The 13,709-nt window shown below is 38.9% G+C and overlaps 1 protein-coding gene across 5 annotated transcripts in view; it reads left to right on the forward strand.

Annotated features, from left to right (window-relative positions):
- CKAP5 (cytoskeleton associated protein 5) overlaps nt 1-13,709 on the forward strand; it is a 109,399-nt gene that overhangs the window by 66,956 nt on the left and 28,734 nt on the right. For all 5 annotated transcript variants that reach the window (XM_047775837.1, XM_047775839.1, XM_047775840.1 and 2 more), the window contains 9 exons: nt 80-174; nt 3,663-3,720; nt 3,806-3,931; nt 4,810-4,949; nt 5,090-5,264; nt 5,696-5,809; nt 8,117-8,245; nt 12,394-12,588; nt 12,953-13,088. In XM_047775837.1, coding sequence (XP_047631793.1) covers nt 80-174; nt 3,663-3,720; nt 3,806-3,931; nt 4,810-4,949; nt 5,090-5,264; nt 5,696-5,809; nt 8,117-8,245; nt 12,394-12,588; nt 12,953-13,088 — 1,168 coding nt within the window. The remainder of the gene's footprint in view (nt 1-79; nt 175-3,662; nt 3,721-3,805; nt 3,932-4,809; nt 4,950-5,089; nt 5,265-5,695; nt 5,810-8,116; nt 8,246-12,393; nt 12,589-12,952; nt 13,089-13,709) is intronic.

Consider the following 13,709-nt stretch of genomic DNA (forward strand, 5'->3'; position numbering starts at 1 on the left):
CAAGCTATATTTCTATGAGAAATATGAGAGGAAACATAGATCTCTTTTGTTTTTTTGTTTGTTTCTTTTTCTGCTCTAGGTTATGTCAATGGCTTTCTCACAGAAGAATCCCAAGAATCAGTCAGAAACTCTGAATTGGCTATCAAATGCAATAAAAGAATTTGGTTTTTCTGGGTAAGTCAGAAAAAAAGTATATGTTTTGCCAGTCTCTGACTGGTGATTTTATTTGTTGTAGCAGTCTGTGCTCACTTCTGAGAAGCCAGAGCTGGATAGTCTAATTTATGTAGAACAAAACTACCTCTGTTCCCCAGAGGCCTATACTGGCTCGTGCTCCTCTGTTTTGATATCCTCTAATATTAGAGTTCTCTAAGTTATTTTTCCTTGAGTATTAATAACTGTCCCACGAGAAAAACCATTTCCAAGGATCTCTAGTCAAATACATTTGGAAGTTACATATAAAATCCATGTGCCTAGAGGTCTATAGTTCATGTTGGAAAATTAAAGGCTCTCAGGAAAAGTCCTGCAATAGAGATTCTTATTTAACCCATTCTTTCCCAAAGTTATTTGCACATTGAACACATTTATTTGTAGTAGTCCCCCCCTTATCTGGGTTTTGCCTTCCAAAGTTTCAGTTATCCACAGTCAAAAAATATTAAATGTGAAATTTCACTGATAAACAATTCATAAGTTTTAAAACGTGGGCCGTACTGAGTAGTGTGACGGAATCTCACTCTGTCCTCCTTAGGATATGAATCATCCTTTTGTCTAGTGTATCCTACCCATTAGTCACTGAGTAGCTGTCTCCTCTACCAGATCGACTCTTGTGGTTTTGCAGCACTCCTATTCAAGTCACCCTCATCTTACTTAATAATAGCCCCAAAGTGCAAAAGTAGAGATGCTGGCAATTTGGATATGCCAAAAAGAAGCTGTAAAGTGCTTCCTTTAAGTGAAAAAGTGAAAGTTCTCAACTCAGGAAAGAAAAAAGTTGTATGCAGAGGTTGCTAAAATCTCTAGTAATAACAAATCTTCTATCTGTGAAATTGTGAGGGAAAAAGAAATTTGTAATAGTTTCACTGTTGCCTCTTAAACTGCAAACATTATAAGTGCTTAGTTGAGATGGAAAGGGCATTAAATTTGTGGATGGAAGACATGAACAGAAAACGTGTTCTGATTGATGGCAACATGTTCCACCCAAAAGCATGGAGACTATATGAAAACTTCAGAAGGGATCCTGTGATGCAAGTGACACTAAGCCCTTTATTGCAAGTAAAAATGATTACACAGATTCAGAAGTAAGTTTGGAATGAAAAATATAAAAATTACTGAAGAGGCTACATTTGCCAGTGGAGCAGCTGCCGCCACATTTCTGATAGAGTTGAAAAAGTTAAGGAGAAAATGTAGGGTTCATTTGATACTATCCACAGTTTCAGGTATCCACTGGGGGTCTTGGTCCGTATCCCCTGCAGATAAGGGGGGACTGCTGTATTTTATTTAACAATATTTTATGGAGCTTACTTCATGCCAGACACTTTCTAAATAATAATTCATTTGATTTAATTATAAAAACCATGTGAGATATTGTTCTCTTCTTTTTTTTTTTTTTTAAAGGCCACACCTGCGGAATATGGAGGTTCCCAGGGTAAGGATCAAATCAGAGCCACAGGTCTGAGCCACAGCCACAGCTATGCCAGATCCAAGCCATGTCTGTGACCTGCACCACAGTTCACAGCAATGTCGGATCCTTAACCCGCTGAGCGAGGCCAGGGTTTGAACCTGTGTCTTCATGATGTTAGATTCATTTCCACTGAGCCATGACGGGAACTCCTGTTCTCTCCTTTTATAGATGAGGAAACTAGGGCACAGAAAGCTTAAGCAATCTGCCCAGGTCACAGGTAGGAATGGAAGAGCCATGATTTGAATCCAGGCATTCTGGTTCCAAGAGAGAATACTGTTAACTGCTGTACTATGTTGCCTTTCTCTGTGCCATGTTGCTTTTCACAACATGCCTCTTAGTAGGCCACTTGCACCAACAGTCTTCTGAGTTCTACCAAATGAAAGTGTAATATTCTAGAGGTTCTTTTTTTTAAGTATCATTCAAGGAAAGAATTATTTGTTTTGTCAGTATTTGTGGTGCTCTCCTATAGCTGAAGATATTTTTATAATCCCTTCTTAATTGTATAGTCTTTGATATAAAACTAATCTCTTGGCATGACATAAAAGCCACATGAGTATTTTCCTCTTTTTAATTCATCAATGACCTTTCATTTATTCATTTATTCAACAACTACATATTGAGTACATGTGATATTCCAGTCATTTGTTGCAGGCCATGGGGAATACACCATGGACAGGATTAAATTCCTGCTTTCATGGGACTTATATTTGAGAAAGGGAAGATGATGTAATTGTCAGGAAGTGTAAGAATAATGGAATAAAAATAAAGAGGATGAAAGGTTGGGTGGTATGACCTTGGAGTGGTTGGAATAGTGGTATTTTCTATAGGGTAGATAGGAATCCTTCCCTAAACAATGACTTTGGAGCAGAGACCTTCAGGACATGAGGGAGCTAGCTGTAGTAACAATTTGGGAGAAAAACGTTCTAGACCAAGGGAACAGCAAGTGCAGAAGCCCTGTGGTAGGAGCGCATGTGATATGCTTTAAAATAGCATGGAGTAATTGTTCCTCAGAATGCAGCTGGAGTGGAATGAATGAGGGGGTAGGGATTGGTAAAATTGAAGAAAGAATGGGGTGGGGGGAGATTGTGTAAGGCCTCTTTTTTTTTTTTTTTCTTTTCTTTTTATAGCCGTGCTTGTGGCATATGCAAGTTCCCAGGCTAGGGGTCTAATCAGAGCTCCAGCTGCTAGCCTACACCACAGCCACAGCAATGCCAGATCCAAGTCACGTCTCTGACCTGTACCACAACTTTCAGCAATGCTATATCCTTAACCTACTGAGTGAGGCCAGGGATCGAACCCACATCCTCATGGATACAAGTTGAATTCTTAACCTGCTGAGCCATAACGGGAACTAAAATTTTGAATAAACTAGAAACTACTAGAGAGTTTTGAGCAGAAGAGTAACAGAATTATTCAGACTATAGTTGGAGATAACAGATAGTGGGGATCAAGGGCAAAAGCAAGGAGACTAGTAGGCTAGTAAAATAATCCTAACTTGGAAGTTTTATGATTTACGATATATTAAAAATAGAATTAAACAGAGTATTGAGCTTGAGAGAGAGGAGTCAAGGATGACTGAGGAGTCAAGGATGGCCTGAGCAACCAGAAGAATGAAGTGCTATTTACTGATATAGGGAAGACTGTGGGAAGGACAGGTTTGGGGCTTGGGCTATGCACAGTCAGGGGTTTGGTTTTGACACATGTAGGACATTTACTAGACACGAAAGTGGAAATGTCACAAAGGCAGTTAGATATAGGAATCTGGAGTTCAGGAGAGAGATCAACACTGGATTTAGGAGTAATTAGCATATAGATAGCATTTAACGCTTACTTTAAATGAGTCTAGAAAAAGAACGGGTGAGACTCGAGATGGGTGAGATTTGGAATGTATCCAAAGGGAGCCGGTTCTAGAGTCTGGCTTTACAAAACTCCAGTGAGTATTTTGAGAGTTTCATTTGTTTGTTTTAAATTCTGTTATTCCTTCCAGATTAAATGTGAAAGCTTTCATTAGCAATGTGAAGACAGCTCTTGCTGCAACAAATCCAGTGAGTACATACCAGCATGTATAGGAACTGTACAGCCACCTTTGTGGTTCTGTTCTGATCTGAAAAGTTCTTCTTGTTCTGCTAGGCTGTGAGGACGTCTGCCATTACTTTGCTCGGTGTGATGTATCTGTACGTTGGTCCCTCTTTGCGAATGTTCTTTGAGGATGAGAAGCCTGCCCTTCTGTCCCAGATAGATGCAGAATTTGAGAAGGTAAAGATTCCACAAATGATAGTGGACTTGAGAATGCTCATATTAGTTAAATTTAAACTTTTAATCCTTTAGAGTGAAGAATATGTATGTATTTTCTGGAGTTCCCGTCCTGACTCAGCAGTTTATGAACCCAACTAGTATCCATGAGGATTCGGGTTCAATCCCTGGCCTTGCTCAGTGGGTCAAGGATCTGGCGTTGCCATGAGCTGTGGTGTACGTTGCAGATGAGGCTCAGATCTGGTGTTGCTGTGGCTGTGGTGTAGGCCATCGGCTACAGCTCCAATTCGACCCCTAGCCTGGGGAACCTCCATGTTCTGTGGGTGCAGCCCTAAAAACACACACACACACACACACACACACACAAAGAGTATGTATGTGTTTTCTTTTATGTGTATAAAGTATCCCTGGAAAAAGTTCATAAGAAATTGATGATTTTGTCTTTGAAGAAGAAAACTAGAAACCTACAGTATAGGATAGGACATTTTCCTTTTTGTATTCTTTGTAGCTTTGGAATAACAAACATTTTGAATGTGTTACCTAAAAACTACACTAAATATAACATTAACATTTAAAAAAAAGAAAAAGAAAAGAAACTTGGCCTTTCTTGAATAAACTTTCTAATCAAAATTGCTAAGTTTTGGCAGACTTGCTCTATATTGTCTTGGGCATACAAGTCAAAAGACAGCTTTATGATTGAGAAGTCAGATTCTAGGTTTGTTACTCAGATTTGAACTCTGAGTAGGAATTAAAATATGCTCTGTGTGAATATTAAATATCCTGAAGAAATATGAAAGTTTGACCCAGGCACCATTCTGTAACTTGTTTGCTGTCATATTCTTCATCTAGTTCATTAGCCTCACTGACATATTTGTGTGTAGATGCAGGGACAGAACCCACCTGCTCCAACCAGAGGGATTTCCAAACACAGCACAAGTGGTACAGATGAAGGAGAAGATGGAGATGAACCAGATGATGGGGGCAATGATGTTGTGGATCTTTTGCCAAGGACAGAAATCAGGTTTGTTGCTAATGATTTATTTGATGTATTATGCTTAATTCTTACTGGTATCTTCTGTTTCTTAGTCGAGAGTAGTTTTGTGACATCATTATTCTTTTAGGCATCTGGAATTAAGGATTCCGCCTTCTGCTTTTTTTCAGTGATAAAATCACTTCAGAGTTAGTGTCTAAGATTGGTGACAAGAATTGGAAGATCAGGAAAGAAGGCCTAGATGAAGTGGCGGGTATTATCAATGAAGCAAAATTTATCCAACCGAACATAGGTGAACTTCCAACTGCCTTGAAGGGTCGACTCAATGATTCAAATAAAATCTTGGTATGTGGAACATATACCTGTTCTTTTTCTCTCCCCTCTCCCCCTGCAGGGGGTTCCTTTTCAATAACTTTCATGAGCAAAGTAATTAAACTATTTGTAATACACATACACAGGCTTTATTTCTAATTCTTAAATTTGTATTTTTATGTCAGAATTTTCTTAAACTAGGCTTTACCTTACTTTAAAATGATAAAACTCTACAATCTTTAGTCTAACATTTGAATATTCCACTTTTATGAACCAATGATAAAAGGAGAAGCCATCACCTAAAAAATTATTCATAAGCTGATTAGTATTAGAATAAGCTGATTTTCCTGTCTTTTAAATAGGCCAGGAACTTCCTGCTACATTGACTGTAAAGCAGCAAACTTGGAAAACTCTGAACACAGTTTCTGTGGTTTGAACATAAAGTGTTGGTTCTTCCCACTCAGGTGCAGCAGACTTTGAATATCCTCCAGCAATTGGCGGTAGCTATGGGCCCAAATATCAAGCAACATGTGAAGAACTTAGGCATCCCTATCATCACAGTGCTTGGAGACAGCAAGGTAAACTGGAGCCTTTTCACCATAGCTCCATTCTGGAATAGGCCAGGCATGTTCTTGGACTAAAAATAATTCTTTTCATATATGTAAGAGTACATACTTAAAAACTTTGTAGGGAAGAGACTGTTAGGAGGAAAATAGTAAGCACTTTTACCTCCCAGGCAGTATTAAGGTGACCAGATGTGCCATTTACTAGTTTTGTAACCCTTAGATAAGTTATTTATCTTCTTTGAGGTTTAGTTCTTATCTACGAAATTAAATTTATATTAAAATTAAATTTATATAAAAATTAAATCTATAAGAATTAAATTATGAGTCTGTACATAGGATACCTGTACCTGTCTCATATAGTATGCGCTCAAAAATGGTTGCTATTATGATTATGATATCATTGTTTTTTTGTGTGTGCGTGTGTGTGTTTTTGTTTGTTTTGTCTCTTGTCTTTTGTCTTTTTGAGGGCCACACCCGCAGCCTATGGAGGTTCCCAGGCTAGGGGTCTAATTGGAGCTGTAGCTGCCGGCCTACACCACAGCCACAGCAACACCAGATCCAAGCCAGAGTCTGCGACCTACACCACAGCTTATGGCAACGCCAGATCCTTAACCCACTGAGCAAGGCCAGGGATTGAATCTGCAACCTCATAGTCAGATTCGTTTTCACTGTACCACAATGGGAACTCCATGATATCATTGTTAAAAATATTGGTATAGGAGTTACTGATGTAGCTCAGTGGGTTAAGGACCCAACACTGTCTCTGCAAGGATTCAGGTTTGATCCCAGGCCTTGCTCAGTGGGTTAAGGATCCAGCATTGCTGCAAGCAATGGCTTGCATCCAGTGTTGCTGTGGCTGTGGCATAGGTCCCTGACCAGTTTGACTCTTGACCTGGGAACTTTCATATGTGATGGATGCAGCCATAAAAAGAAAAAAATATATGTATTAGTATAAAGGAAGTTCCCTGGTGGCCTACCAGGTTGTCACTATTCTGGCTTAGGTCACTGCTCTGGCGCAGGTTCAATCCCTTGCCCAGGAATTTTTGCATGCTGTGGGCACGGCCAAAAATATATATTTATTGTTATAAAGAGTGAGTAAATATCAATTTTTGCCTCGTGTATTTTATTTTTTATCTTTTCCCCTCAGCTACTAGCACAGGATCTTCTAGTACTTCATTAAGATATTTGCAGTTTCACGATCCTGGAATTTGTCTCATTTAAAGCTGCAAGCCTGGAATTCCCATTGTGGCTCAGTGGTTAACGAACCCAACTAGCATCCATGGGGATGCAGGTTTGATCCCTGGCCTCAATTAGTAGTTTAAGGATCCAGCATTGCTGTGGCCTGTGATGTAGGTCACAGAGGCGGCTCAGATCCCACGTTGCTGGGGCTCTGGTGTAGGCTTGCAGGAACAGCTCCAATTAGACCCCTAGCCTGGGAACCTCCATATACCACAGGTGTGGCCCTAAAAAAAAAAAAAGGAAAGAAAGCTGCAAGCCTTTTGTATTCATCCTTAAATTGAATATTTGAATATCTTTTTATTTGGGGGTAATTCATTTAATTCAAAGAATTGGACTGTTTTAATTTTTTATGTCAGTACTTACTCTATAAGTGCGAATTAATATGAAAAATTAATTGTTCAATCAAGAGTTCCCGTTGTGGCTCAGCTTTAACAAACCCGACTAGCATCCATGAGGACAGACACAGGTTCGATCCCTGGCCTTGCTCAGTGGGTTAAGGATCCGATGTTGCCGTAAACTGTGGTGTAGGTCAAAAACATGGCTCGGATCCTGCATTGCTGTGGCTCTGACGTAGGCCAGCAGCTACAGCTCTGATTCAACCCCTAGCCTGGGAACCTCCATATGCCATGGGTGCGGCCCTAAAAAGACAAAAAGGAAAAAAAAATTAATCGTCAGTCAGATTATTAATCATTTCAGTCCAACTATTATGAGTTCGTCTAACATATAGAATTATCTTCTTAAGCAGATAACCATGGACCTGAGAAACCGCAGAGATTCAGGGAACAAAACCTAGGAGTTCATTCCCCTAACATGATACTTTGTGTCCTGGCCCCTATTTGCTTAATTAACTGAATATAGGATCTTTGCAACTTGGAGTTTCATTATTTTACTTTACTTTGGAGTTTTAATACAAGCATAGATATACATTCTGTTTCAGAGAAGAGGAAGTATGTTCCAAGTATGTTCATGTGGACTTTAGAGCTAAAGCCTCCATTGTTCAAGTTCACAAAGTAATAGGATTTTCACTCCTACCTCCAAACCATAGTGATGTTACCTTTACTTATTCTCTCCTCTATTCAGAACAATGTTCGAGCTGCTGCCCTAGCAACGGTGAATGCTTGGGCAGAGCAAACTGGAATGAAGGAATGGCTGGAGGGAGAAGATCTTTCTGAAGAGCTCAAAAAGGAAAATCCTTTCTTGAGGCAGGAGGTTAGTACTACAAATATGATGTCTTTACTCTGATTTTGCCTTCATAGAGGTTTGGATCTAAATAATAAATATATACATATGGATAGAATGAGTTCCGTTATAAAATAGCTAATAAAATGAAACCAAATTCCTGGAGCTTTTTTTTCGTGTGCTGCTGCTGCTTTTTTTTTTTTCCTTTCTTTTTCCTTTCATGTGCTTTTTAACAATAAAACTTTTTTAAAGGACTAGCCTTTTGTGACATTTTCTCTTTTCTTGAATTCTTAAATGGTAAAATAAGAGGTTTTCATCATGACATAAAAATGTAGAGTTCAACCTTCAAAAATCTGTCAGTATAATCCACCCTACTAACAAGCTAAAGAAAAGTCATGTAATCATATCAGTTGATACAAAAGAAGCATTTGAGAAAATCCAATACCTGTTCATGATAAAAATCTCTCATTAAATTAGTAATAGAAGATAATTACTTCAAGTTGATTTAAAGGAGAAAAAAAAAAACATCTGCAAAAACCCTCTCCAGATGATAATATATGTAGTGGTGAAAGACTGAATGCTTTTCCCCTGAGACCAGGAACAAAGCCAGGATGTCCACTTCCACTACTGTTACTCAGCAAGGAACTGGAAGTTCCGGTCACTGTAATAAGTCAAGAAAAAGAAATGAAAGGCATACAGATTAGAAAAAGAATAAATAAAACTATCCCTGATTGCAGATAACATGACATAGAAAGTTCCAAGAAATCTGTAGTGTAAACTCCTACAACTAATAAGCAAGTTCAGTAAGATTGCAGGACACAAAGTAAACAAAAGTCAATCACATTTCTTTTCTTTTTTTTTTTTTTGCTTTTTTGCCTTTTCTAGGACCACTCCCTCGACATATGGAGGTTTGCAGGCTCGGAGTCTAATCAGAGCTCTAGCCGCCGGCCTACAGCACAGCCACAGCAACGCAGGATCTGAGTCACATCTACGACCTACACCATAGCTCACAGCATTGCCAGATCCTTAACCCACTGAGCAAGGCCAGGGATTGAACCCGCAACCTCATGGTTCCTAGTTGGATTTGTTAACCACTGAGCTACCACAGGAACTCCCACATTTCTTTATAATGGTTTATAATGCAAACCAAAGTTAAAAACACAGTACAATTTACATTCGCTACAAAGAAAATGAAATCCTTAACACTTAACAAATACTGAAAATTACAAAATGCTGATAAAGCATTCAAGGAAGACTCAAATGGATGTAGAGATATGCCATGTTTGTGGATTGGAAGGCTTAACATAGTAGAGCTGTTGGTTCTATACATTTAATGTGTACAATATTGATCTATACAATTAATTTCTATAAAAATTCCAGCAATTTTTTTAATAGATAAAGTCAAGGTTATTTTAAAGTTTATTTTCTGGGAGTTCATGTTGTGGCTCAGTGGATTAAGAATCTGATTAGGGAGTTCCCGTCGTGGCGCAGTGGTTAATGAATCCGACTAGGAACCATGAGGTTGCGGGTTTGGTCCCTGCCCTTGCTCAGTGGGTTAACGATCCGGTGTTGCCGTGAGCTGTGGTGTAGGTTTCCGACGAGGCTCGGATCCCGCGTTGCTGTGGCTCTGGTGTAGGCCGGTGGCTACAGCTCCGATTCAACCCCTAGCCTGGGAACCTCCATATGCCGCGGGAGCGGCCCAAGAAATAGCAACAACAACAACAACAACAAAAAAGACAAAAGACAAAAAAAAAAAAAAGAATCTGATTAGTATCCCTGAGGATGCAGGTTTGATCCCTGGCCCTCCTCAGTGGGTTAAGGATCCAGCGCTGCAGTGAGCTGTGGTGTAGGTGATCACAGACGTAGCTTAGATCCTGCGTTGCTGTGACTGTGGTACAGGCCAGCAGCTGTTGCTCCGATTCAACCCCTAGCCTGGGAACAACTTCTATATGCGCCACAAGTTCGGCCCTAAAAAGCAAAAAATAAATTAAAAATTAAAATTAAAATAAGTTCTAGCTAAAACAATCATGGCAAAGAAAAAAATGGAAAGAGCCACTCTACCATAAATTAGGGCTTACTAAATTGCTATCATAATCATGATATTGTGACAGCAGAGGGTAGGAGGAGGAGTATAGACCAAAAAAAACTAAAGAGGCAACCCAGAAATAGACCCACACAAATAGGAGCAACTAATTTTTGACAAAGTTACCAAGCTAATTCAGTGGAGGAAGTGTGGCCTTTTCAACAAGTGGTGCTGGAACAATTGACATCCATAGACAAAAATATTAACTTTGACTTAAATCTCACATCTTACACCAAAATTAATTCAAAATGCATTGTTAGCTTTCATGTAGAACAGAAAACTATAGAACTTTTAAAAGGTAACAGGAGAAAACCTTCGGATTTAGAAATTCTTCAGGGGAAGAATTCTTAGACTTGACACCAAAACCACAGTTCATCATAGGAAAAATTGATAAATTGGACCTAATCATAATTAACTCTTACTCTGCAAAGCCCATATGAAGAAGATGAAAAGACAAGCTACAGAGTGGGAAAAAATATTTGAAAACTCTATCTCCAATAAAGGGTTCTTGTGGCATAGTGGTTTAAGGATTCATCATGGTCACTGCAGGGGCTTGGGTCGCTCTTGTGGCGTGATTTGATCCCTAGGCTGGGAACTTCCATATCCCACGGGTGTGGCCAAAAAAAGACTATCAAGAACTCTCAAAACTCAACAGTAAAAGAAACAAATCTAATTACAAATTGGATAAAAGACATAAACAGACATTTCACTGAAAAGGATATAAGGATGGCAAATAAGCCCATTAAATGTGTTCAGTATTATTAGCCATCAACGAAATGGAAAATTAAAACTATAATGAGATATCACAAACAACTGTCAGAAGTACCAAAGTAAAAAAACTGTGATAACACCAAAAGCTGGTAAGGATGTGGAGAAATTGAACATTCTCTTGGTGAATATATAAAATGTTATAGGCACTCCAAAAAAGAGTTTGGCAGCTTCTTATAAAACTAAACAAGTAGTTATTCTATGACCCAGCAAATCTTGGGCATTTATTCAGAAAGACGGAAATTTGTGTTTACGCAAAAACCTATGTATGAATATTCATAGCAACTGATTCATAATAGCCAAAATCTGGAAACAATCCAAATATCTTTCAACAGGTGAATGTTTAAACAAAACTGTTACATATCTGCACGTGGAATAATACTATTTAGCAAAAAGAAATGAATCATTGATACATGCAACAAGTTAGTTAAATCTCCAGGGAATTTTGCTGAATGACAAAAGCTAATTCCACTCCTTTTCATACCATGTAATTCAATTTATGTACTTTGAAATCTCATGTTTTAGAAATGGATAACAGATTAATGGGTATTAGGGAGGGGAAGGAGGAAGAAGGATGTGAGTGTGGTTATAAAAGAACCAACATGTGGGATTCTTGGGATGGAAATGCTCAAAATCTTGACTGTGGTGGTAAGTATACAAACACATATGATAAAATTGTACAGAACTAAATATACACATACGCAAATGAGGAAAGTCAAACTGGGGCGATCTCAATGTGAGAAGTGGATTGTATCAATGTCAGTGCCCTGGTTATGATACTACAGTGTAGTTTCATAAAGTGCTGCTGTTGGTGGAAACAAAGAGTTCATGGGGTTATTATTTCTGTATTATTTCTTATAACTGCATGTGAGTCCACAATCATTGCAATAACTATTTCAATTAAAAAATAAATATAGACGTGATTTTAGAGGTGTAGAGAAAAGCAGTCTTTGTAAAAGCAGAAAGCAGAAGTCCTGGTGGAACTTGTCATCCTCTGATCAAATAAGTGTCTTTTGTAGCTGACTAGTTCTTAGAATTAAAAGAAGTGGAAGTTTTTTATCTTTAAAATACATTAAGAACTGTTAAAGCAGTATAACTCAGTGCTCAAATATGGTCCCAAAAACTGTGTCCTTATCTTAGATGATTGTCATCACTCCATAGTTATTACTCATTGAACAGTGGAAATGACTGCTTTCATGTTGGAAGTTTGTAGTGTAAGAACTTATTCATTGTTTGGTACTGATTGATGAAATCATCAAGCCTAAAATCATAAGTAATAACGGTTTTCCATGTGAAGTATGTAACTGGTCTTTATTTCTTTTGGCAGCTTCTGGGATGGCTGGCGGAGAAACTACCAACTCTTCGTTCCACCCCCACAGACCTTATCCTTTGTGTTCCCCACCTCTACTCCTGCCTAGAGGACCGCAACGGAGATGTGCGAAAGAAGGCCCAAGATGCCTTGCCATTCTTCATGATGCATTTAGGATATGAGAAAATGGCCAAGGCAACTGGAAAACTAAAAGTACTACTGCTTGTTGTTGCTTCTGTTGAAAGCCATTAGAAGGATATTGAACGTGAATTTATATAGGCAAAAGATCGTATTACCTCTTATGAGTTTCAAGTTGAAATCCCAATGAGAGCAAAAATACAATAGTTAGTAGTGTAGAGCTTCTAAAGAATCTGCTGCCTTTGCATGGGTGAAAATTGTGACCTTCTAGAATGGCAGCTAATCTTAGTGTGACTTCATAATGTGTGTTACCTCCCTTTACTTCATTGCTATTTCAAAACTAGGAGCTCAAGGATTTGTCTGACAGCAGTTCTCTTGTATGCATAGTATGAGTATATTGTTTATGTGGCTTCTCACCTCTGTTATATTGTCTCCGTAGCCAACTTCTAAAGATCAGGTGTTGGCCATGCTAGAGAAAGCCAAAGCTAACATGCCAGCCAAGCCTGCTGCACCTGCTAAAGCAACTTCCAAACCAGTGGGAGGGTCGGCTCCAGCCAAATTCCAGCCCACCTCAGGTAACTATTTTGAGAGAGTTAGCAGGGAAGGAAATAGCCAAGGGAACTCTAAAACAAATCCAACCTTCATTTTTTTGACCACATTTCCTCACAGCTTAGATCCTAATTCCTCCCTCCATCTCCTCACCCTCCTTTACAAACATTTGTCCAGTTATCTGTTTTATGCCAGGAACTGTGCTGAGGGTTTGAAGATGATTAATGTGGTTTCCAATGCGAAAAAGGAGTTTTAGAGCAGCACATTGAAATATTCCAGAAAGCAAGTGTTCAGTTTTTTTGTGTTTTTTGGCCATGCCCGAAGCATACAGAAGTTTCTGGGCCAAGAACTGAATCCATACCACAGAAGTCACTCAAGTCGAAGCAGTGACAATGCTGAATCCTTTAACCACTAGGCCGCCAGGGAATTCTCAGTGCTCAATCTTATTTTTAAGGTTTCCACAGCTATATTCTGCTCTTGGATATTATAGTTAGAAGGGGAATTGTGACCATCTAGCTTATCCCTGTTATTCACCAAAGGTGAGGAAACCAAGGGTGATGTGCCTTGCACAAGGTCGAATAGCCAACCAGTGCCTAAACCAGCAGAGAACTCTGCTTACTCGTTCACAGATGAGTTCTCCTTACACT

Source organism: Phacochoerus africanus, chromosome 4 (genome assembly GCF_016906955.1).
Source record: "Phacochoerus africanus isolate WHEZ1 chromosome 4, ROS_Pafr_v1, whole genome shotgun sequence".
Taxonomy (NCBI): domain Eukaryota; kingdom Metazoa; phylum Chordata; class Mammalia; order Artiodactyla; family Suidae; genus Phacochoerus; species Phacochoerus africanus.